This window comes from Vanessa atalanta, chromosome Z (assembly GCF_905147765.1).
Source record: "Vanessa atalanta chromosome Z, ilVanAtal1.2, whole genome shotgun sequence".
NCBI lineage: Eukaryota > Metazoa > Arthropoda > Insecta > Lepidoptera > Nymphalidae > Vanessa > Vanessa atalanta.
This window is the reverse complement of record NC_061902.1, coordinates 10,998,679-11,025,169: the sequence shown is the minus strand read 5'-3', so window position 1 is coordinate 11,025,169 and position 26,491 is coordinate 10,998,679. Positions and strand designations below refer to the sequence as shown.

Sequence of the window (26,491 nt, the reverse complement as noted above, 5' to 3'; positions counted from 1 at the left end):
GTTACTGTTGCTTGTAGGTGTTCAAAACGATCAACTTTACCTTGCTCCAAATTAAACTGAATAAAACTATGACAAGACTATGTTTGTATAGCATTCACTTACATTAAAGCTAGCTAAGCTCAAAACAACCTGATTTATAATATCATAGAAATACGCATAACCACGATACGATTGTACTTATAAACAGTAGATTTTAAACGTAATGATATTATTGTTAGACATATTTAAATAGATAATTAACTATCTCAAATTTTAATAAAATGTCAATATATATAATATGCGGTCCAATAAATATGTATTATTTTACATTAAATATATAATTCATATATTATTTCGATTTTTATAAATTACAATTTTTTATTTAATATAGTTGATTTATGACATTAAATTATTATAATTAGAAATTACAATTAAAATATTAACCAAAAGTAGATTTTTTACAATGAGCCGGGATGGCCCAGTGGTTAGAACGCGTGCATCTTAACCGATGATTTCGGTTTAAACCCAGGCAAGCACCACTAAATTTTCATTTGCTTAATTTGTGTTTATTCGTCCCGTGCTCGGCGGCGAAGGAAAACATCGTGAGGAAACCTGCATGTATCTAACTTAAAAAATTCTGCCACATGTGTATTCCACCAACCCTAAGTGGGGCGGTGTGTAGGACTCCCCGGAGCCCTGGACGCGGAGTGCGCCCAGGTACGCTGGGTTTACCCACTAAAAAACCAGCGGCACCCTCTCCGTCTTTCGGCGGGCGCCACGGGATCGCTTACGCATGCTACCGTGACGCCCTGACGGTCGGCCCGGGCCTCCAACACCTAGAGGGGGTTCTCAGGGTACTGAGACCCTCCTAGTCCCTGCGACACCATATTCCACCAACCCGCATTGAAGCAGCGTGGTGGAATAGGCTTCAAATCTTCTCCTCAAAGGGAGACGAGGCCTTAGCTCAGCAGTGGGAAATTTACAGGCTGTTAATGTAAAAAAATGTAATGTTGCAATCTTAAGCCGTAGTGTAAATATTATAATATTATTTCTTAATGTTACTAACACTAATTTAATAGTATCATTTTGAACGTAGTAATCTTTAGATTAACATGCATTTTCAATAGTCTAAATATTATACTTATTGTATTTTAACTTATAAAATGTTGTTAACAATGTTTTTTTTTTTTTAATTCTTATTTTATTTTGGGACTTTTGTCCTACAAAGGTACGTCAGTCCCATTAAATTAACAATGTTAAAATACGTGAATATCTGTGAAAATTGTGTTGACATAATCTTAATAGTTTTTACGTGATACACAGCCTATACGAGGCCAAATTACCATTTTAAAATATTTATCATTAAGCTTAATTCTGTTTTTAGTCACAGCTCCATTTCATTTTTAATGTGATTTTGATGAAGCTACCAGTTTTTGACAGAATGTCGAACGTTAAATTGATGGAATAAAATCAAAAACCTTTGGATTGAAACCCGCTGATCAAATTAAAAATTCTAAATCTAGTTTCAAAGTATTGATGGATTTGGTTATAAACGCTGAGTTAACATATTAGTATCGATATATTTTTTAAATAGAACTTATGATTGCTATTACAGAATAATTCTATTTACATTTAAACAAAAATGAAAGAACTAGAACCTTGAAATATTTATAAGATATACTTATACGGCATCACAAATGTAAACTTTTTAATAAACTCGGAATCTTAATCTTTCGATTTAAGATTCCGAGCAACCAGCGGGAAATGTATATGAAAGGTTCCTTGTCGCTTGTGATTGACTACGCTGGCTAAATACTGATTGTTCATTAGTCATTGGCTGCCAACGATCAATAATCATTCAAATTAATTTAAAATTATTTAATATGACTTTGATCAGCGTTTCAAAAACTGGAGAGCAGTATTGAAATCAATTCGAAGACTGAGATTTTGCTTCAAAAACACGATATAGCACACGTTCAAAGATGCTCGTCAAACAAGACGTCAACTAAACAAAATCACTCAAATATGTCAAATATGTAGTTTGTTTGACAAACAAATGTGCAGACTAACAAATAATATAACAGACTCTGAGCTTGTTAAAAACCGTTTAAAACACCAACTAAATGCTTAATTAAGGTTTCATAAAACTATTAACTTTAATTAGATGTTTTCATTGAAATTTATAACATAAGTTAAGATATTATGTTAGTAACCATAAGCTTACTAGGTGAAGCAACTGGTGCGTTTATTTTCATTTTTAGACGAAATAGGGTTTTGTGTAGCGCATACGAAAAGTCGTATTTTTTCAAACAAATTCAATTTGCTATTCGTGAAATCTATTTCTGTAAGCTATTATAATTAAATTGTACATGCTTTTTAATATGGTTTTATTTATAGTAAATTAAACCATATCAGGTGCTTACGACCAGCTCATACTGAAGCCATTATCATATCGAAATATTGCCCACTAAGCGGGTGATAGAAGAATGTTAAAGCTGATTAGAATGGATACGATATGATATTAGTGTATAATTTTAAAAAGTAAACTTGAGAGACTTACAAATATCATGTATAGACATCTAATACTAAGTATGGTTAATGTAATGTTACAAGAAGATTTTAAGTAAGAACGTATGTGACTATGAGGCTAAAGAAAAGGTAAATTAACTGTATTTTTATATATTATTTTTTTAATATTATTTACACGTCCAGGAATGCATGAATTAATCCTATGGGCGTTAGATATAAAATATATTTTATATAGTTAACATGACAATAATATAATGATTTTTATTTCAAATACCAAATAATGTTATTAGTGATTAATGGATTTCTTTTTACCTGATATTTGGAGCTCCTTAGGTAAGACTTGAATACCCCTGTCTGCGGCCAATCTCTACTCCCTTCTGTGCGCGTGGTGTGTATACTGTACCAATACTTTGTACTGACATCTTTACTAATATTATACATACAAAAGTAACTCTCTATACGTTTAAGACTCTTGACAAATTTAGATGACATAGATAGACATTTGGTATTGAGATAGTTTGAGTCGCGGGGTAGGAAACAAGCTGCCTTTTTTAATTCACAACTCGGGGAGATTAATTTGTGTGCTTCCGTTAAAGTTTTATAAGTTTCGCGCGGCTAAAGTCGCACATTTAAGTTCTAGCACTTCAGTACCTACTTATTTGCAAGACACAAATGATTGTCTGTTAAAATTTTTATTCGACTGGCTGGTGTAGCTAATGCAAAAAGATTATTGTAATTTAGATTATAATAATTTAAGAGTTTTTATACTTTATAATAATTTTACTAACATAATTAAACTTAAATGTATCTTTTGTAAGTTTCAATTTTAAACTGTATCTACGCACAACATTTTTACGACATAGCTTTCGATAATAGATTGATTTGGTATTTTTCAAGATAAGCTATGTATTATATTTATACTTAATTTAAAAAATGTGAATTACGATTTATAATCGAAGGAAAATGGTTCTTGTCTAAGCTTTTTTACATGTCTGTTTTTATGAATTTATGGGACGAATGTACCTAATTACAGGTTTAATGGACTTAACGATTTTGAATTTAGTTCTGCAGCTGCAGAGTTGAAGGTGTTAGAAATGGTAAAGTATTTTTTACAATGTCTGTAGGCAGTGGAGACTACTTACCATTGGGTGGCCACCATCCATTTTGGCCCGTCTGCTATATAATTTTATAAAAAATCCGTCATATATCACACTAGTTTCTGTCCGTAGCTTTGCCCGCGTTTTAGGTGAAGTCTCTGTGCATGTTAGGTCATAAATCCACCCCAAAGGAAATTAATTTTCAGGAGATAAATAAAAATTAACCTATTTTCTATTCCAGACTATAATTTATCTCTGTGAATAATTTAATTTAGATCCGTTCAGCCGTTCTGGCGTGATTAAGAAACAAACATCCATCCTCTAATCTTTGCGTTTATAATATTAGTAAGATGCTCTTTGTCTTACATATATACACTATATATAATATAAAATTTTCTCACAAAATAAAAATAAAATATTCCAATTTATAAAACTCAAACATTTCCGACAAAGGTTCTCTAAAACTTGACTTGCATTGTGTTAAATTATGTAAAGCTTAATTCTACTCCTGAATACATCTCATATTGACATTCAACTCAACAGTTTTCGCATGTATGAACTAAAATATAAAAATATTCCTCACAAACTAAGTCAACTACAAAGCGTTTCTACAAAGTCAAAAGACCTATTTAACGACGAGCTACGAAAAGCGTTATTACAATGACTTGCAAGAGAACGCATACGTTTATATATTTTTCTTTAAAAATATATTGATATTATTTATATTGAAATGAAATATCTCAGGTATAGATTTCTGATCCAAAAGACACAGTCGATGCTCCGGTTTTAAAGAAGAAAATAAAGATCGTGGGTTCTAATCTGGGCACTACGTGGATATTTAAGCGCTTACTTTATGTTTAAAATCACTTGCTCAGCGGAGAAAGAAAAACATTGTAATGGAGCATATGTCACATATCAACACATCCACCACCTACAGTTGGGCAGCAAAATAAGCTCCATCTTAATGAATATTTCGTCGTTTCTCTAAATTTACTTTAGAGATTGCAGATGAACTTTTTCATTACATTGCAAAAGTATGGCAAGTAAAGGCAAATGGTGCTCTTACGTTAATTATTTTGTGAAAAGGCAAATATTTTGGCATATACATATGTTATTTGCGAGTTCAGTCCAAGTCACGCTTCACCGAGATAAGTTCTGCAATTACCATTAGGTATAACGAACTTGTACAAAGTTAATTTAATATGAGCTTACATAATATTTTAACATCTTATCACATACGAGCAATTAAAATTAATATTAAACAATATAAAATATTAGCACATTGAACAATCTCATTTTCCCAATCGTATATATATTTTTTATTTTTTTTAGATTGATATTTAAAAAACTACAGTTAAATACTTGGACTTTAAAAATTCATTCAAATACACGTCTATTATTATATTATATACAAGTATTATATTTTCAGAAGAATATTGATCGTTGGCCGAAGCCGAATGTTTAATTAATAGCAATAATAAATTCAGTTCAAATATAAATAAAATAATGTGTTTTTAATAAAATAATAGCGAATGAAATCTGTATAAGCACCGAAACAAAATGATTAAAATCACGTTAAAACTTATCAAAAATAATAACAATTCGAATACTATTAATTATATTATGATATTTACTTTAAACTCATTTAAAAATCACGAAAGGTTTTAATTTTTTTCAATAATTATCACATATGCGCTAATAATAATAAGGTACAATATAATTATAAATAATCAGTGTCGCACTAGCAACAAGCTATCTAGACACGCGGTAGCGTGTCAGCCAAGTTCTAGTAACAGAACTGGCGTGCAGCACCGTGTGTAATATTACACGAACCATCTGGAGCCACTTTTGACCTCCTCATAACTCAAAAACTATTTGACATAAATGTATCAAATTTGGCTCATATATTGAGACTCGCGAGATACATATGTGTTCCATTTTTCATAAACGCATCTCAAATGGTTATTTAGATATTAAGGTCTAAAAATCGTCATTTTTATCACTGACTGACCTATAGATCAAAACTATAACCTACTTCCAGGGAACCTAAAAAGTTGAAATTTGGCATGCAGGTAGATAATTAGGCCAATATAAAGGAAAAAAATCTGAAACTGGTAATTTTTTATCATTTTATTATAATTTTTCATTTTATTGGGTCTATAGGAACACTTATATACTTAGTTCCTGTAATAACTGTAATAAAAAAATGATGTAAGAACCAGCAATCAAAACTTATGACAGCCGGTCTTAATGTGGATTTTAAGGTCTTCATGTGAATATATAACAAGTTGAATACCACCCTTAAGTTTTTTAAATCCAAATATTTCCGTTTTATTACTTATGAGTATAGCCGACTTTCGTATTTATTACGTTATTAACTAGCATTTAGCGCACATCAATGGTGCAAAATCATTGTACTTAAAAAAAAAATAATAATAGGCATTTCGGTACACGGCGCGCGACGCGACGCCGGAGCAGCGGGATAGGAGCGTTGCGATTAAACCTTAACGCGGACGTGTCTGAGCGAGTGGCAACCGCGCTCATAAGAATTATTTCAATGCCTTCCGATGGAAGCTACCTAGTCTATTCGACTGCATATTTTTTGTTTGAGTATACTAGTATACAACAATAAAATAGGTTTCGTGAGGCTGTAGTAGAGTATGTATATCGTAACAGGAATGATTTAAGTTTGTACTCTAGCGCTACAATCGTGGATCCTTATTGCTTGGAAGAACAATATCGAGCGAGCATGCTGATGTCAGCAAAGGACTGGTGAATGGGTCCAATGGAAAAATAGAGAAAGTACATTGGGGACGGCGACAACAGCAATAGCGCACGTAAAATAACAATTCAATTTAAACATAATTTAATTTGGAAGAAGTCGAAGTCTAGAAGTGAAAACCAAGTTACAGATATTAAGTTATGTACATATATTTTCAAAGGAAACAATTCTCTATTTGCTTAGCATATTCTACTACTATACACAAATCACAAGGCCTTCGCCTTGACGGTGCTCTTTTCGACATAGGCTCCTCTATGTTAAGTAAAGAGCAGGCTTACGTTGGCCTCTCTAGAGTTAAAAACTTAGATGGAGTACATCTTATCAATTTAGGTCCAAGTCAAATCAAGACACAAGAGAGCTCTATTGTAGAGTACAACCGTCTGCGCACGTTATACTGCCCCGGCTTGGCCAAATTAGGTATAAACAGAAAACGCGTAAAAAAAATCCGGATACTGAATGGGCAATTCACTCGAACATTTCAGAGGTACCTACAAGAAAAATAAGAACGTATAAAAAAAAAGACAATTATACCCCGTAAACATAAGAAAATAGAATAGTTTAATAAAAACCATATGGTATTAATTTTGTTATTAATAAGTACCTACTAATAATTTATATACAAAAAGAGGTGATATCCCATCAAAAACATAAATGTAAAAATGAGAGCCAAGTTAAATATTATGATATATACCTTGGTTGTTGTCTTCAACGACAAAAGAAGTGAGATCTAAATTTGTGCCAAGTTAAATAGTCCTTTCTGAAATTTATTTATAACTACATAAAATATCATTTCTTCTTATAACTTGGGGTAATATATTGTTGCCTAAGGTCTGACTTGGCTAGTTCTCATATACGAATTATATTAAAGCCTTCGTAAGTTCTAAGCCTGTTACAAATGAATTATAAACACAAATTAAGCACGCAAATATTCAATGGTACTTGTCTGGATATGAACTCGCAATATCTGGTTAAGATTCATGTTTTCTAGTGACTGGACCATCGCAGCTCTTAATGTACGTTAATACTAACTAAGCAATACTGAGCTGTCCTCCATTCTTCTTAGATGTTCTGAGTTATAATTTGTTATTCTAAACACAAACTACAATTTGTGTTTATAAACATATAAGAACCAGCCAAGTCAGACCTTAGGCAACAATATATTACCCCAAGTTATAAGAAGAAATGATATTTTATGTAGTTATAAATAAATTTCAGAAAGGACTATTTAACTTGGCACAAATTTAGATCTCACTTCTTTTGTCGTTGAAGACAACAACCAAGGTATATATCATAATATTTAACTTGGCTCTCATTTTTACATTTATGTTTTTGATGGGATAATCATTTAACATGGTGTAATCTAATATGACAAAAAGTAAAGATCGCTACAAAATATTTGTATTATTATAGAAGCTTTTAATACCTTCTTAATTAAAGCTACATTGATCAGTATTTCTGATAATGTATTATTTTTAAAGTTGACAAGATAATACTAAAACGATGTAAGCATTGCATTATCACGGATATTGGTTTACAACAAATAATTTGGTTTGAATGACAAAATATGTAGCTTTTCTCCTACCTAATGTGAGAAAACAAAATTATAATATGCTGATACGGTCGGAGCTTTTTTTTTAGGAATCTTATTGGATGAAACTTCAGTGGAATCCTCATTTATCGTCCCTATGAGAGAGACTCAGCTGCGCGGCAGACGTGGTTTGAAATCTTAGACAGCATACATATGTTATACTCGATTAGTATATTTTGGTTAATTTAATAGTATTACGTCTTAGAGAAAATTAGCTTAGGATAACGATGGATATAGTGAATTTGTTTCCATTTAACAAAAGAGATCGTTATGTTTTTAATGAAACAGTATCACAGTATATTTATAAAAACATTATGTATATTCACAATAATATTAATCATTTAAATATAATCACTGATAATCATACAACGAAAAAGTAGAGAGAGTAATGAGGATAAGCTCATAAAGTTTTTGACTCGGCAAAGTCGATAGATCCTTCTTGTGGCAAGATATTCAATTTTATCCGAAAATATTTTCAATATTTTGAATATCCGCATGAATTTAAATCGATGGTTTAAAAATATTAATAATCAAGGGATCATACTGGAAACAAGATTATGTAGATGTTACAAAATCAGGAGTACCTATACTAATGCAAAAGTCTGTCTGTTGCGCTTCAGGGCTAAGCCACTGAACTAATGTTAATGAACTTTGGTACGAAGCAAGCTCGAACCCCAAAGACAGACATAGGCTACTTTATTACGATTTACGTAAGGGTGTAAAATTGATGATAATTGTATGATAGATTAGGGTTTGTTGCAATTTTTCTAAGAATTTTGATCACAAACTGAAATCCACGCGGGTAATGATGCGGATTCATCACTACATAGTGTAAAACAAAGTCGCTTCCCTCTGTCTGTCTGTCCCTATGTATGCGTAGATCCTTAAAATTACCGAACAAATTTTGATACGGTATTTTTTAATAGACAGAGTAATTCAAGAGACAAGTTTATATGTATAATATAGTAGAAAAACACTGATAATTTTTGAGGTTTCTAATGTAATGTCGTAAATATACACTTTTATACTACGAGATAAATCAAAATAATGTAGCACAACATTGTACAACTTAAAAAGGTCTGCAATAAAAGTCCGCGATGGTATATGTCTATCTCTTAGGGATAACTCACAATAACCATTTTTTATCCTTTACTTTTTACGAAAAATAATGGCTTATTTACGAAGCAATTTTAAGCTACACAGCGTTAATCCTTATCCAATAAAGTAAATGAAATACATTGTGCATTTAATATAGTTCAATATAGCTCTTTGCAGCATGTAATTTAAATGTTTTTTAACGAAGACAATACAGATTTAAAATGCAGGGACTTAGCGATTTGTATTGTCAAATGACAAAAATGATGTGACCGTTGTTAATATATAATAAAGACATTTTGTAGTATATTTAGTGTATAATAATATTTAGTAAACTTAGTTGAATAGAGAATATTTTGATCGATTTATTAATTCATTCATTCATTCATTCATTTGGCTCTCGTGCAATCGTTCTAGTTATTTCAATATCGGCGCTTAATAAAACCGAAGCCGAAGATTTCGTTGGAAGCTAATTTCTTTATTGTCACATAACTTTTAACTGTCTAAATTGGTTTTGTATCTTTACACCATCCAGAGCAATACTGGCTTTATGTTAATTCATACATTTATTCAGGGAGTCGTGGTTTTTACATTTTATAGTAATTAATGCATTAGTCAAAATCAGTAATATTTCTTTCCATGAAACTATACAAAGGTCAATGAAAAAATTCTTTAACTGAATAATACATGTTCGTTTAGCGTAAAAAAGAAAACAATAAAATTGAATACGTAACTGATAAACCTGCCACAAACGAGAGTGATCAATTAACGTGATTAAGCTCGTTGTAGACTCTGGCCGCCTCGGTTAATCCGATAAAATAAAATGAACACCAGCACTTTACTATGTTGCTCGTTGTTACGCTTACGCCCTGTAGTAAGTTTATAAATGTGAATACTGTTTGTATTTTTTATAATCCTATAAGTAGGTTTACCAGGATATGATATTTCTTTATTTAAACGTACAAATGTGGGAGATAATTCAAATGAAAACTGTTAAAAAGGCGTCTGTCGAATCGAAATTTTTATCAAACATAAAAGCATTACATTTAAACAAAGCTTGTAAAAAATTTACTACCGATTCGGAAAGTAATACCTTATGCCATAGAATTTAAAAAGGGATTTTTCTTTTTGTTTTCAACAATGATTGTTCTTTATAATATATTTGTATTTGAAACGGCCTGAAGGCGATCAATTTTTTTGTATTTTATAATTAAACATTTTCAGGAATCCTTTGTTCCAACGAATTATTATTAATCCGGTGTAGTAACGGACAAAACTAGCTTATGCCTGTTCCTGGTATTAATAATAGGGATGACCATTATTACTAGGAAAGATTTTCTAGTTTACATGAGCATATATACCATGTTTTTTTTTTTTTCAAAAATTATATTGAGGCGCAACACTTACTTTAATTTCAAAAAATATTTTCTTAGTCTTATTCTACTCGCTAACCCAGTATGAGGGGCATTCCATTAGCGTATGGTACCCAGTTATACAAAATAATATATAAAATTCCAATCAAATTTCACAATAAATCTAAGTATAGGGACTGACAATTCCTTTGAGTATTTTTTAATTTCTACATATTACATTTACTAGTTCCATTAATAATTTAAATAGATTAGACAAGCCAATGTGTGTGAGTTGTGAATTACTATTTGATCATATGTTTGTAGCAAGAAACTACATCGCTGTCAGAGAGGATTCGACTATTAACATGCGACGTAGAAGACGATGAACAACACGAGGACCAGAGGTCGTCGCCAGCAGGCACAAGTATCGACAAATTCTCAAGCAGTAGCGATAAATCCAGTGAGAAATCTTACAACAGCATTGACAAAAATAATGAAAAGGCATTCGGAAGTGCATCGTCAAGTTCGTCCTCATCTACACTGTCTGCGCCGGTACCGACTCGTCAACAGCCACCGGACTTAGGAGATGTACATCAAGAGCCACCAAAGGTAGGAAATCCATAAAAATTTAACGTACACACACCGTTTAGGCAAAATATGCTCGGTACAGCATTTTTTTCTTTCAATTACCAAGTTTCATGTTTAATACATATGAAAGAATTATTAAATTATATTGAACTATAAATTATATTGAATAATTTTATTTTAAACCTTTTAATAAAACTTATTATGAATGTAAAACTTTTACGTCATAGTCGTAAAATATTAAAGTTGATACAAAGGTAAAACTTTATAAAACTACGATTTCATTCCCCGTATAAAAAACAAGTAGAATAACAGACTGAAGTACGGATTCACTTCGGCGAATCAAAATGACTAACAAACACTAATAACTGCAGAAAGACTGTTTCGAATCTCGGCACTGTGCATTTTTTAAACAAATTTGGTAGGTATTTTAGCAATTTTGAGCATTCACGTATAGTATTGTATATAAAACCATACAGACACAGACGGTTTTAGATTTTTTTCTGCATCGTATTGCTAATGGTCAACAATTGAGGATTATAACAAATACTTTTTACAAACAAAATTAAATTGTAGTAAGCGAATTGACTTATTTCGTTATTTCCGATAGTATATATGTCCGATTGATTTGAAATTTAGCATACTAGGACTTTCGGACATTCTACTTCAATGGGGGAAAATGGGAGGGTGCTGCATTAGTATATAATATATATAATAATAATTTGTATGCCTCGTTACTAACTTAAATACGAAATTTGGGTAGATTAAATCAGAACTTGTCTATGTTTGTGTTACCCGTTATTAATTTTAGATAACGTATATATTGCGGTATAGTTTATAAATTGTTCACTATAAATTAATATTTAAAGTTTAATCAAAATTATGAGATTGCAACACAATTTACTCTATAAATTTATATCATCTGTTTTCATGCTTTCAATTCAATGATTACAAATAAATAGTGTGAAAATTGAAACTTTAAAGATTAATATTATAGTTGACGATTTTTTTAATGTTTTAGCCAAGATCGGAGCCACGACGACAATTTCTATCAACCCTCGCACCACTCACAGCGTGTGTCGGAAGCACGGCACATCACGAAGGATTTTATTATGTGCCACCCGGAGATCGAACCTCCGCCTCTTCAACTACAAACCTCGATTTCCAGGAGCACAATGACGCACCGGCTCCCGACGTAGTAGCGGGAACGCCAGGTACATCAATTTTTTTTAAAAAATATTTGGTCCAACATACGGAGTATTTATTTAGGCCGCAATTGCTGTCAACGTAATGAACACGTATCAACCATATAAAACAATATATTCTCTTTTTAGAGATTTATTTGTAGATGACTATTTTTATATTTGCAAGACTAGTAGTAAAAACATCTTTCATTTGAACTTCCGACATAGATATACGGTTACACTTGTTGTTGTTTAGATAAATTGCGTTTCTAGTGCTAAAGTGTATTGACCTGAAAAAATATATATGTAAGTAGAAGAAAAGTAATTTGAGTTTCTTTAATCTCCACAGTCGGCTGACATAATATGTAGTTTTCATTTTTGTGTCAATACAAAATGAAGTGTAACTTAGACTTAGACTTACACTTTGTGCGGACTTAGGTCCGCACTGCGAAATCACACCGGGTGTCCTTTATTCTTCCGATTGAAATCTGTGTCGCGTTTTGTAATTTTAAATCGCTAGTGCGTGTAAACAAATGCACACACAAGTGTTACAGAAATGCGAGAATAAAAGCACGTGGTTGTTTTTCGCATTGCGGACTAGCTCTCAGTTTATAAAGTATTTCGGCTATATGCTTAAAAAGGCATTTGATTTTTTGAGATCAGTTTTAAATATATCAGGAGGTATACTAAAAAATTACGTACTATTTACAAACTTTGAAAACAGAAGTATAACTTTTTTGTATTATTTTTTAGAACCTTAACCTCACGCAGATTTAAAGCTGTCACTTTCACGATTTTGTTTTATGTTTTATGATTTAGTTCGTTGGCTAAATAATTAAATATTATAAATTATTTTCTTAGGTGCCGGCGAAAGCGACGACAGCTTAGCTGCATTCGCGCGTGCGTCCGCGTCTCGAACTGAAAGACTTCGTCAGCGATATGGTCAGGAGTCGCAACCGGTTAGCAGTGATGATGAACATGATGATTACGGTAATGAAACTAATATTTATTTTATCAAAAAGGTAAGATGGCAAGAATTTGTATTATACGTCGTACAAAGTATTACAGTTAGATCTAACAGTTAGATCATATTATGAGTGACAATAATTTATTGACAAACATGTAAAAACTATATTAAACGTCGGTAATTGTCTCGAATTATATTTGTATTCGTGTATATGTTTATTCTTATTAAATTGGTGCGATGCGGTCAATTATACGCTTCGAAAATTGTTCTGCGTAATAAACAGTAACGGAAAAATTATTATTATATTATATACATTAATGCAGATATTTAATAGAAATTACCGAAATTGCGTACAAGTAGGTATCGCTGTTGTTTAACTTAGGACTAAGCGCGCTTGTAACTATTAAAGCAGGTAACAAGTTCACATACACAATCATGTAAGTACAAACAGTAGTTAATAGATATTTAATTATAGCTTGGGTGAAGCTAATAAAACAGCTATTCCACCATAATGTTTGAATATTTATACCATATTATATTAAGACTTAAAAATATGAAATTTCAAACATGAACTTTAATTTTTTTTCTCTGCCTTAACTCAATAAGTTAATCTCATCTAAAAATATCAGGTTCAACTGTCATGTTCTTAATTTAATTTTATTAACCTACTGAAGGAAAACATCGTGAGGAAACCAGGGCGCCAATGCTACCAACAAATCATCACTTTATCGCAATCGAATCGAAACGTTATCGGTACCGCTCAGCTGTTTGCCGTTACTGATCCTATTCTACTGACACAACGATCCAATTGCGCTTCGGTCGAAGTTGGATCTGGAACGTACGATAATTGTGTATAGACTATTCCGATGGAAGTAGGAAAAAATATAAACAAACCCAGATTTGCGTAATTCATGCTATTTTCTAATTACTGAACTATATTGTACACTATTAAGAGTTTATGATTATTATATATATATATTTTGTAATAGATTATATTTGTCTTTTGCACTTAACAATTAATTTCCACTTTAATTTTACTTCCGAAATCCCGATAACAATTTCGTCGACGTTCAAAACGCTATTTTTTCGCAAGGAGTGAATATCATAGATAAATCAAGCTCTCGATATCGCGTCAATTTGCTGTCAAATGTGTTTATTTGGGTTTTTTTCCTGTTATGGATGGAATAGAGTATTATATATGTGTTAGTAGAATTGGCCCCCTGTATCCGACACACAGCAATTGTGTAAATTGAAGTAATCTTCAAACTCGAACTCGAAGCGAAGAGGCCGTTATCTAACAACGTGTATTTGCAAATTGTTTATATAAATATTATCAGAAAATATTCTTGTTGTCACATTGCAATGAATGAATTATAAAGTCAGCTTGCGACACAGCGGAAGCCACTATCGAAGCAACGGGCGTGGTAAAAAATATACATATTATTCCGTTTAAATCCCGAATAAAACACATGAAATTAATTTTTACATTCGAAAGTTAAAAGCGATCATTTTCAGCATAGATCAAAAAACAGTCACGCCCTCATTCTCATTAAAAAACAATAGACCTTTTTTTTAAACATTTAAACGTAGTTGATTATTATTTAACAAACCATAATGCTATTCAAAAGGCTCCATACTTGAGAAGAATGACACGATGGTTCATATCTATATGTGTATGTATCGATAATATTTTTATTATCGACTCTTGATTAATTTTTCGATAGATTTATTTCGAAGGATATATTAATTATTTCCATTTAAATTTATCGTGCAAATGTACTTATTCTGTGAAATTTGCACTGTAATGAAAATCTACCATCTGCGTGTCTTGGCATGAATTGGCACGTTATTTATTTTAAATAATATAAAATCCTACAGCTGTGTCGACCTTCGCATTGAGCTGAATTTGACGGTTTTGAGCGGATAAATCACGCTGGATTATTCATAGCTATATAAATATCATTTCAAAATAGATTTGAAATATTTACATTATAAATAAATAATTAAACCATCATCATCATTCATTTTATCGCTAAACAGCACCACGTAGTATCGGTCCGTTCCGGTTTGAAAGGATGAGTGGACCAGGGTAATTACAGGCACAGGGGACTAAGAGTTTAGTTTAGTTCCTTACTTTAGTGGCTCATTGACGATGTTAGGAATGGTTAATATTACTACTCTATAAAGACAAACGAGTTAATGTAGATGTCGTCGTCGCAGATTTCAATGCAAACTATTTGTCATCAATTTGCAATCCAAAAATTTAAATTGTGGCACTGCCTGGTATAAATTAGATACAACACAGCATGTCGGCGAAAACCATATCATTTTAAATACTCTTTTACAATAACAGAAAATAAATGGTTAATATTTCTGACTTATTTATATCTATCAGGTGAACATTTATCATAAGCCGATTTGCCAGTTCGACGATCTACTATATGAATTTAAAAAAAAAATAAGTGTCAACGTAAAGCTTACAAGTAAAATTAAAATACAAATATGTAATATATTTTTCAATATCATTTTTGCTGGAGTATTTCATATTCTGCTGCCGTTTTATGCTTTATTTCCTATAAATGTTGCAATATTTATAAATCGAGGCATCCGTGTTTGAACAGGAAATTATTTAATCTGTTAGATGTTTTAGTGTACAATTTTCTCAGAGATTTAATTATAGTTTTATATAATATATGAATGGAACTTGCTTATAATGGTTTAGGTTTGTTTCACCCCTTGTGTGATATACGACAGTGCGGTTTATTCGATTCTTGAAATTTTGTACAATAGTACATTTAAAACGATTTAAAAAAACCAATTGTATCGTTATTTTTTATATCTCCAGTATGATCCAATTTCAATTTGAAGAAATAATTTGAACTCGCTTATTATTTTGATATTTTTTTGTAGGTATAATATTCAAATTCATTGCGTTTATAATATTTATTATTTATATATTATTTAGTCCCGTTTTGTACTTTAAACTATATAATAAAATAAACTTTGCGTTTTATTATTACACTTCTTAGTTCATACCTAACGCCCATCATATCGCTTGTAGTAGTTAGTTTATAATAGGTCTAGCAAAAAAACAAGCCGTCAATTAAGTCTTGATAAATTTCATGTAATATGTACTATATACAGTAACAATTAAACATACGCGTTTACAATATGTTCTAGTTATAAATTAATTGTAGGATGGAATCGAATAGCAGATGGCTAAGGCAATTATAGCACTGGCTTAATTGCATCACAACATCAAGTTTATGTCCAACGGATGAAATAAGAGGCTTAGGTCAACGAATCAAAAGACCAAATTACGTAGTTTTGATATCGAATCATACGGACTGAGGAGAAACTCAGATGTATGAAGTATATTAATAGATATTTGTTTGATAATTGCAATCGGTACAATATATCGGTAAAATTAGTAATTAATATATCCATATAATTATATTTAATTTCGACTTTAATTGAATTAAATAATATTCAGTTTTTATTATTACAATGGCCACTTGATGCATTTTAAAATTTATCATCAGATATTCTACCGCCAAACAACAGTACTCAGTATTGTTGCGTTCCGGTTTGAAGGGTGAGTGAGCCAGTGTAACTACAGGCACAAGCGACATACTATCTCAGTTCCCAAGGTTGATGGCGCATTAGCGATGTAAGGAAGTAAGGAATGGTAAATATTTCTTAGAGCGCCATTGTCTATGAGTGGTGGTGACCACTTACAATCAGGTGGCCCATATGCTAGTCCGCTAACCTAAATCATAAAAAAAACAAAACAAATAAAGACACGTGGTTTGAGTGCGAAAATGTCTTTACATGAAACCGACTTATATATGTTTATAATAATAATATATTGATGAATAATCCCACTTTAGTTATTTATTTCGTCACCGTATGAGTTGATTGAAATTGTTATATTAAAATAAATTACATTATTATATAAATAAAACTGCATTAGGTACATAGGTAGTTGGTAGGTTAATATTTGCCATTTTATAGTTACTCCAGTGGTGGATCTGTCCACTAATACGCTAACATACTCAGTGACTGAAATGATTTGTTATATTTTGATAATATTTAAACAATCAGCTAAAAATATTTATAACTATTTCTTAGAGGAGAATTGTAGTATTTTGAAGCGGATGTAGAAATATATTAAATTATTTGAGAAATATGGTATTAATTTATGCATTATATACGATTACGAAAATATCAAACATTTGAAACATAATATTAATCACTTCTCACACCGTCAATACGCCGTTACCCAACGAACAATGATATTTTTTCTTGGGCCTGTAATTACACTGACTCACTCAGCCCTGAAAATTGAAACAGAACAATGAAAAACATTACTGTTTGGAAGTAGGAAGACTAACTGATAAGTGGCTGGTACCTAATCAGTCTAGCAAGTTACAAGCCCCCAGTAAAAATGTAATCAGTATAGGATTGCTTAATTTTCACCTTTAACAGATAATTGTCAGACATTTGAGCATCGGTGAATGTTACATTGAGATACAGAAAAATAGTTCTTTGAATTTATGCTTATTGAACAATAGTTAAATGTACAGATAGAACTACCAGTATAACTAAGACGCGTCATTGTTACTACGTTTTTTTAAATAAAAAATGTATATTTACATAATCTATTATAATTTTACCTTTCTTAATATGAATCATATAATTTAGTTTACAAATTACAGAGTAATTGCGGTTACAATAGTTTAAGTAAAACTAAGCTGAGAGTTCGCGTGTTCAACATACTCATCAAATTATTATGATCAGGCATTTAACTGACATTAAGTTTAATCTAATAATTTACGATAATGCAATAAAACTTTGAATTGAAATATATGATTAGATTTGTAACGAATAAAACGGTAAATTGACTTAATAGATTAATTTATTATAAATAATATTTAGGTTTCCATCGTCGACCAGCGGTGAGAGGTATCGCTGTGAAGCAACAGCTCGGAGCTTCAGACGAAATTCTACAGCAGATGCAGAACGAACTGCAACCAACTCCGACGCCAAGTACAACAACGCCAGTTCCCAGTCACGCTTGCCAGCGCACCAGTTCAAACTATTCCTGGCCATACTATTCAGAAGCGAATCTTAATTCTAGGCCACAGAGCAGAACAAGTGTTAACAGCAACTGGTAAGTAACAAGAAATTGTATTTAATTGCATCGGCGACGAAACTTACTTTTATCTTATATGTCATTTTAATATTGTAATGTTATCACTTTATTGCAATCGAATCGAAACGTCAACGTTGCTGTTTAGCGGTTTACCTATCCTACGAACATAACGATCCAGTTCGGAATAGATAGAATCGGGAACGTATCATAACAATTGTATGTTAGTAAAATTGGCCACAGTTCTTTTCACTTATTTACGTAATGCTAGAATCTGAACCGTTACAACAAAGGCAAATGCTACCGGTGAGGACCGGTACATTATATTATTTGTGTATAACTATCTCATTATTGAAAAAAATAAGATGGTGTATATTATGTATTTTCAACCCGAGCAATATCAGGACGAATGAATGTTAAAATAATTATTAAATGATATCGGAGACTTTCGTTATTTATTTTAAATACCGACTCTACCGCAGGAAATGGCCACATCAAAAAACCTAATTAATATTTTAAATAAGCAGTCAATCAGTAAATAACCAAAGCAAATTTTAATCGAAAGCAGCTATACATCATAATAAATAATATGAAAACTAATTTAAATCTATCAAATGAAAAAAGATCTTCAAAAGAATTATTAATGATCGATATTAGTGTACAGTAAAAATTTTACATAATTTTTAGTTAAGTTTCTAATATTAAAATAATCAAATTTTGGGTGTCAGGTCTAAATCGGAGTACGTACCGCGCCAATGCAGCAGCACACCGGTATCCCAACACACTGATTCTTGCTACGCGCATGCTCAGAATGTTGCATCTTACCACTACCAGCGGCAGCACGAGAACGTGTATAGAAACTGCTCGCTCTATGCTAACATTGGGTAAGACATTTACTTAAAATTTTATTTACTTTTAGAGCTTACCGCTCAAATATATTTATGTATATGTAACATATATATATGTACATTAATTATACTTTAATTACGTAAAGTATAATCCAGTTAATTATCAAAAATATAATATGCATAGGTATAAAAATATTTCGCAGAATGCTGCGTTAAAATCAACTCGTTTGACAAAATATTCTTCGATAAAATCATATATAGTTTTTTATATATATAATGTATACTATTTAACATAAAAAAATTATTAAAAAAACCTTTCATAATTTTGGCGCCAAATGTAGATGAGTTATTATTACTGTCATAGGTTTGAAAAATCCTAAAAAATATATTGAATAAACGTGAAGTTTCGCGGGCGAGCCACTGGTACTGTATTAAGCTCGTTGATAAAACTACAGTACGAAAAGTATTTTATAATTACGCCCTTCCTAAAAATACTATAAAATATAGTTTGAAATGCATTATAAAAATAACTTTTGTTGATTTCATTTTAGTGTTGTCAGTATACCTATATTAAATTCATATAAAATATGATTTAATATGGTATTAATATTTTTTTTTTTTTCGTTTAGAACCCCTTCAGTCATTTTAAACTATAGCTAGTGAAATTAAATAAAAAATAATATTGAGTTGTTCAATGAACGAATATACTCGTAGTACCTATATGATATATAATTATATATGTATAATAAAACGTATTATTTTCCGGACGTTCCAACTGTATTTTATAGTTTTGGGTTTTACTTTTAAACGAATTGTTATATATTGTATATGTACTACGAATGAACGGATACCAAAATATTTTTACATTATTATGTAGCCATAACAAAATGTGTCATTAGAAACTTACATACGTTTCTTTAAAAACGTCTTTGTATTCCTCATCTACCATAATAAATATAGAAATGAGGAAGTTTCGACGAAATATGAAAAGAGTACAAATTAAAAAAAGTCGCAGAGAGTATGTTTGTGATTGTATTTTTGTACCGAATCTGTTTAAAGCTGATGAAATAACAATATTCCTTTCAAAGTATTCAAAAATATAATGCTCGTTTCTACATTTACATTAAACATGCTTGAAATGATTACCCTCCTTTATTTAAGGTTTCTTGAAATATTTTGCGGTTCATATACTATTCGCAAAAACAATTACAAAGTTGGAACAAAGGCGGACTTACTGCTGAAGGCAGTGTCTACAAATTAAACTTTAGGCTAAACAGAAATTAATGGAGGCGGTAAATATTAAAAAAAGAACGTACATTTGATGTTTTTCTTTTACTTAAATAACAAATTAGGTTAACCTTAAAACAAAATTCAAGTAGATTTGTAAAAACACTGTGGTCGTATCGTGTTACAACACCAAATAAAATGTAAGTCTTTGAAAGTAAATTCTATGGACAACAATGTAACAAATACCACAGCGAGATTTTTGGGTAGCCAACAGTATGAAAGGTGGCTTCATAAAAAAAGGGGATATAAGACAAAGCGGACCGGCTCCTTGCCATTCGTAGACCACAACAACTTGTTACACTTGAAATACTATCACTCAAATCAAATCACATACATTTCTTAGAACTTGAAACCAATGAACAAATAATGCGCCCCGTGTATACGTATACTGGAGTGTATAATTATCTCACTGGCTCACCTTGCTTAGAGCTGAAAAGATAAAACCCTCTACTCCCTATTTTTAGGCATTCCAGGAAGAACAGACGAAACTGAGACTGCCAAAAGTGATTCTATGAGAGATTTTTTCTGGTATCGGGTGAACGAAACCCTACAAAATAAAACGAATACGCGCATGAAACGCTATCTTTAGTTTAATTTATTTTCCACGCAGTAATCATATTTTGGAATTTTAAAATTTAAATTTAAAAATAAAATCGTAGGCCGTGCGGATAATAATACTAGAATGACTTAAATTTTAACACGTTTTTATTAAATTGATTCTTGTCTAAATTTCCGATGAGTTATAATATTGAAATTAGTACATACTTTCTTTATTGTCATAATAAACATTTTATAAAATAAAGTCGTTTTCGTATTATAGTCAAATCAAAATAATCATTTTATTGTTTAAAATTATCACGGGGTTATTCTCTTACCAGTGAACCTTATGGTTATATATTTAAATATTAAAAAGGTACCACATGATATCTACACATACCATACAAAAATAGATATTTGAAAATAACTCCATATTTTAAAAATAGAATTATTATAAGAAAATTAAATCTAATAAAATCCCAAGCATAAGAAAACAACTTCAAATATGTTATATAAACCATCTATTTTTCTTCATATTTTAGATGTTCAAAAATATTATATAAACCATATTGTTTTCATATTCTAGATGTTCAGACAGCAGTCAAGAGTTATACAGCTCGCAAACAAGTTCAGAACAGACATCACCGGTACGCTCTGGTCGATGTAGGAGACCGGAGTCTCCTCCTCCAATACGTAGTCATCACCAACTGCTCTATGTGCCGTATAGCAATCACTACCACTATCAACAGGAATACGCGCAAACTTGGAATGCTAATGATTGTAAGTCATATCTATCTAGGTTCGAAGAGAACCATATCTAAAGGGTCTAATAACATCGACTAGGATTGGGCTTCTTCTAGATACAAAATTAAAGACTTTTCTGAAATTTTGCGAATAATGTTAATTTTGAATTCTAAATATTAAACCCTAATATAGAGGTCAAGTTAAGTAGGAATGTTGTTTTTGTTTTCAGACAACCGCGTGCACTCGTACTACCAGCCGCAAGCAATGAGCGGCGCTAGCACGCCACAACCTGCCGCCGCGGCTGTACCGCAGCGTGCCCACTATACCCATGCCCTACAACTACAGGTACTATATTATTGTCCTATTGAATTTATTTTTATACAATATATACTGTATATTCGTTTTTATTTGATGAAACAATTGATGAAAAATTTTTTTTGATGAAAAAATTAACCATGGTTCATCCTTACCGAAAACAAAAGTTAGAATTGAGACTACTACTTACTACTTATACAAAGCAAGAGCCCAGATTCATCCTTATTTCCCCGTTATAACCTTCGCGCAACTTATATAATAGTATATATACTAAAACCTTCTCTGAAACGCTGCACCATCTGATATAAATTTTAGTATATTGGATTAGTACGCTTTATATGTGAGGCGTAAAAAAACGAGTCCGCAATTAATCGTGCAGATAAATTAGACTCTTCAAGTTTCCAATTTTTTCTTCGGAGCTGTTGATTCAAATTTTAAGGTTTTGGGACTTATTTAAAATATTTGTTTTCATTTCAAATACATAACCATTGATTTTACTACCAAATGTAGGTTATAAACTAGGTGTCTTTCTCTGTAGGGTAGGGTCACGTCAATAGTCGATTATCACATACACAATACATTACTCGTATGAATCTAATTACATTTTATAGAACAAACAAGAAAACTAATCTGAACTTTACAAGGTAAATCTCAGAAATAAGATTATAGAATATTAGTAGTTCAGGCGGAGATCGGTATCCTAGTAAAACTCGCGAGCCTGACGGAGACAAACTAAAACGATCAAAGAGCGTTGTCAGAGTTCAGACAAACTTGTCAAAACTTTTCTGGACGAACGACAATCTTAGACGATTCTCCGAACGAAGACGACGCTCCACCTGTTTACTTTTTAGGTTATTCTCAATAAACGTTTGCAGTATTCAAAGACGGCAACAGAATTATTTCTGTAGAATTTGAGTTGAGTCTCTTCCGTTTCCATATTTAAATGATCATTAGATCACATTATACTGACGTCTAATAGATCAAAATAAAACTACATAGATAAATTTATATTTTCATTAATTACACAATTTAATTTTGGTGTTAAAAGTTAAAACATAATTATAATTATCTTTCAGACTTTGTGCCCAGCTCCGGCAAGGTACAGACCAGTGCCCGCACCTCAACCCGGTGGAGGAAAACAAATGATTTGCTACTCTGAAAAGGTGATAATTTCACAAAGCAAATTTAATTAATAGAGATATTCATCGTCTTCAAACACGCTTTTCTATTATTTGTTTGATGTAAACATGTGCATTGTACATATTATAATTATCACTATTGAGTTATTGAGTCTTGTTTAGTTGCTATTTATGCTACTTTACTACTATTTATCATTACTCCTGGCGTACTGTCAAAAAATATATTATCTAGTTATATACTAATCAAAGGCAGTGAGATGTAGCCATATACAATTTAACAAATTTTTACGAATTGTATTCCTAACATACACGAGCCGATATGGCGAAAACGCGGTGTATTTGCTCTTGTTCCGTAGAGGAAAATAAAATATAAATAAACCTGCATGTGCATGTGTCATCCACGTACCCGCATCATAGCAGCGAAATTAATTCTAAGCCTTCTATAGCCCTCCTCCTATCCCAGCAGTGGCTCGCAGTTATAACCTTATGTATATTACAGACTAGTAAAATATAAAATATTACGTAAAATACGACGAATAAAACTTTAAAACTTTTAAATATTACGCGCCATTCAAACATAAAATGCATCGTCAATGCATCTCAACTCCATCTATGTCACGAGAATGGAAACTTATAAAAGTTAGATTTTCATCTTCTATCGTAACAATCGTAATACATATCGTGAGTCGTAAACATTAATGATGCTCATGATAATGAATGTTTGTTTTGTACAGAGAATGACTGCAAGTTACACTTAAACTTTTCCTCTATTTTAAGAAGTATAAAATTACAAAAATAATATTTATGAGTTACGTTTCACTACAGCAAGCGCGATCTTTGTTATTATAATGATATATAAATGTTATACTTGGGTATAGTACTAATATAGAGTTCAGCTTATTTCAAGTTTATTATGGAAAATATAATGGCTTTTATAGTCGACCTGACTAAAAATGCTGTATTATTTTCGCTGAGATATGTTTAAGCGTATATGGTTGTTTTTTCTATTCTTACACCTTTATCCTATTCTTAAACCGATACTATGGATGGGTAATTGTTTACAATAATTATGCACGTCAAATAAATAGTTTATTGAAACAAGTATAAAAAATTTCAAGGCGATTAGCGTTCAAATAAAAATAAAGAATTTTATTTGTGCTCATTTCTAATTTTATGGAATATTTTATTGGTTTTATTAATTATATAATACTTAAAAAATGTATTATAACTTCTTATCTCTAATTATTGCTTATATTTATTTTATATTGTGCAATACGATAGTGCACGGTGAGACTAAATATAAGTAGTAGAACTTTTGCCTAGATAATTTTGAAATGTATAGTTTTTTATTTTGATGTAATATTGTATCTACTGTTGGTTGTCCCAATGAAAATAAATAAATAAATAAATACAGTAAATTTTCTCAATATGACAATTCAGGTAGCAGCACCGCTATACCAGCCAGCTCCAGGATCACCTTCACGCACTTCAAGAGGAGCACCTGAAGGAACGGCCACAGCTACTTCACCAATGACTTCTTCTCAGAACCCCGTGTACTACGCGATGAACGTCTGACAAGGCGACTAGGTGAGGTCTTCTCATCTCTCTCTGATTCATTATCCACTTACTACGTCTAATATGATCTCTTGATGTATATTTCACACACACACACATTGGAACAAGCTAAGATTGAATTAAATTTCAAAATTGAAAACTTATAAGTAAACAAGGCTATAAGACATACAAATCATTCATGTTTTTTTATGTTCACGAAATTATAACAGATACGGGTTTCCCCAATGTTGTATCATTTTTAATTTATAACTATAAAATTAACATCACAAAATAACACCACATTAGAAATTAAGTCCTTTAGCTTATCCTGAATTTCTAATTTATAACTCACTTGTTGCCAAATACTACAAGTACTGGCTACTTTTAGCATATGCTAAAATTACGCACTTATTTTAACAATATAAAAAATATTGTCACCTTATATAGAGATTAGTGCCCTAAGTATTCGGAATTACCGGTAACCTATTTCAAATTACCACTGTAATACGAAACATTCGACATTATTATATCAATTATACCAGCAATTCATAATTGTTCCAAAAAAAAATATTTATAAGATAATTTTCAAATGACCATCTGCTTGTCTAAGTATTTGTGTTTATAAGTTCAAAACGCAAAAGTTACTAGATATCTTCATATATTTTAGTAAAGCTATGTTGGATGTGGTAAAATTCGAACTAAGCTATAAAACACCTTTGTTGTTTTTTTCAGGTAAAAATTGTCGTGGGTCGCGATGCTGTTCGTATCAGCATTCAGCCACCTGGACATTCAACGGACATCACTAAATAATTCAATGTCGCTATTTTGCTGGCGCTGTGTATTTCATAGCTTCTGCGATTTAAGAGGTCGGGTTTGACAACGATGTCACATCACAACTGTGGAACGACAAATAGATTCAACATGTAATTACTTGGCGATTGTATTGCTATTGTTTTGTGTTATCATAAGCCGAGCCATGCGTAATTATATTTAAACGTTTTAGTAGATATTATAATTTAAATATTCTTACAATTTATTATAAACATTTAAGTTATGACATTAAAAAACGCAAGTTTAAAAATTTGACGCTTAAATTGTAAAGTATTATTAACTTTAGTTACCAGTAAACCAATGACGTTTAAATTAAATTATTATATAAATTTAGTTGTTGAAATACTTACTTTAATATAATGTAACCCTGTGGAATGTCAAATCCGACATCTTAGCTTACGCGAAGACAAAAGCAAATTATGAAATATGTTGTTAATATGAATACTAGCATAATATATGTAATTGAATTAAGGGTCAATGATCTTTCTTCTCGAAGAAAGCCGTTGAACAAATCTACACTAAGAGTATTACATACAGTATTTATTTATTAGATTCAGTGTACTTTAATAATAATATGATTAATATACGGCTTCGATAAATGTTATAGACTAAAGAACTATAAAACCATAATATTGTAATGAAAAGAAAAAGAGTTTCCAAAGCAAAATAGTTACCGCGAATTGTATTATGCCATGTTAAGCGAATCTTCGATCTTTATGCAAATGGAAGGCTGATACAATTTGAATTTAACTTCGAGTGCAGTAGTTTTAGAAAAGATTGAAAATGATCCGCTATCAGCTTCCAGACACATTATAAAATTATGAAATTTTACAGATAATTACATACGAGAAAATTAAAATACATGATGCGTGTAGTAATTTCTACTTAAGATATTTAATAAAAAGCGAAGTAGGATAGATAAAAAT

The 26,491-nt window shown here is 31.2% G+C and overlaps 1 protein-coding gene across 1 annotated transcript in view; it reads left to right on the top strand.

Moving 5' to 3' along the window:
* Positions 1 to 25,680, top strand: part of LOC125075982 — a 34,091-nt gene extending 8,411 nt beyond the window's left edge. Inside the window, exons 6-15 of the mRNA XM_047687890.1 lie at positions 10,747 to 11,031; positions 12,029 to 12,221; positions 13,053 to 13,181; positions 18,097 to 18,331; positions 19,039 to 19,194; positions 21,569 to 21,762; positions 21,956 to 22,071; positions 23,118 to 23,204; positions 24,621 to 24,767; positions 25,467 to 25,680. Of these exons, the coding sequence (XP_047543846.1) occupies positions 10,747 to 11,031; positions 12,029 to 12,221; positions 13,053 to 13,181; positions 18,097 to 18,331; positions 19,039 to 19,194; positions 21,569 to 21,762; positions 21,956 to 22,071; positions 23,118 to 23,204; positions 24,621 to 24,755 (1,530 nt within the window). The 3' untranslated portion in view covers positions 24,756 to 24,767; positions 25,467 to 25,680. The remainder of the gene's footprint in view (positions 1 to 10,746; positions 11,032 to 12,028; positions 12,222 to 13,052; positions 13,182 to 18,096; positions 18,332 to 19,038; positions 19,195 to 21,568; positions 21,763 to 21,955; positions 22,072 to 23,117; positions 23,205 to 24,620; positions 24,768 to 25,466) is intronic.
* The last annotated feature ends 811 nt before the right edge of the window (positions 25,681 to 26,491 follow it).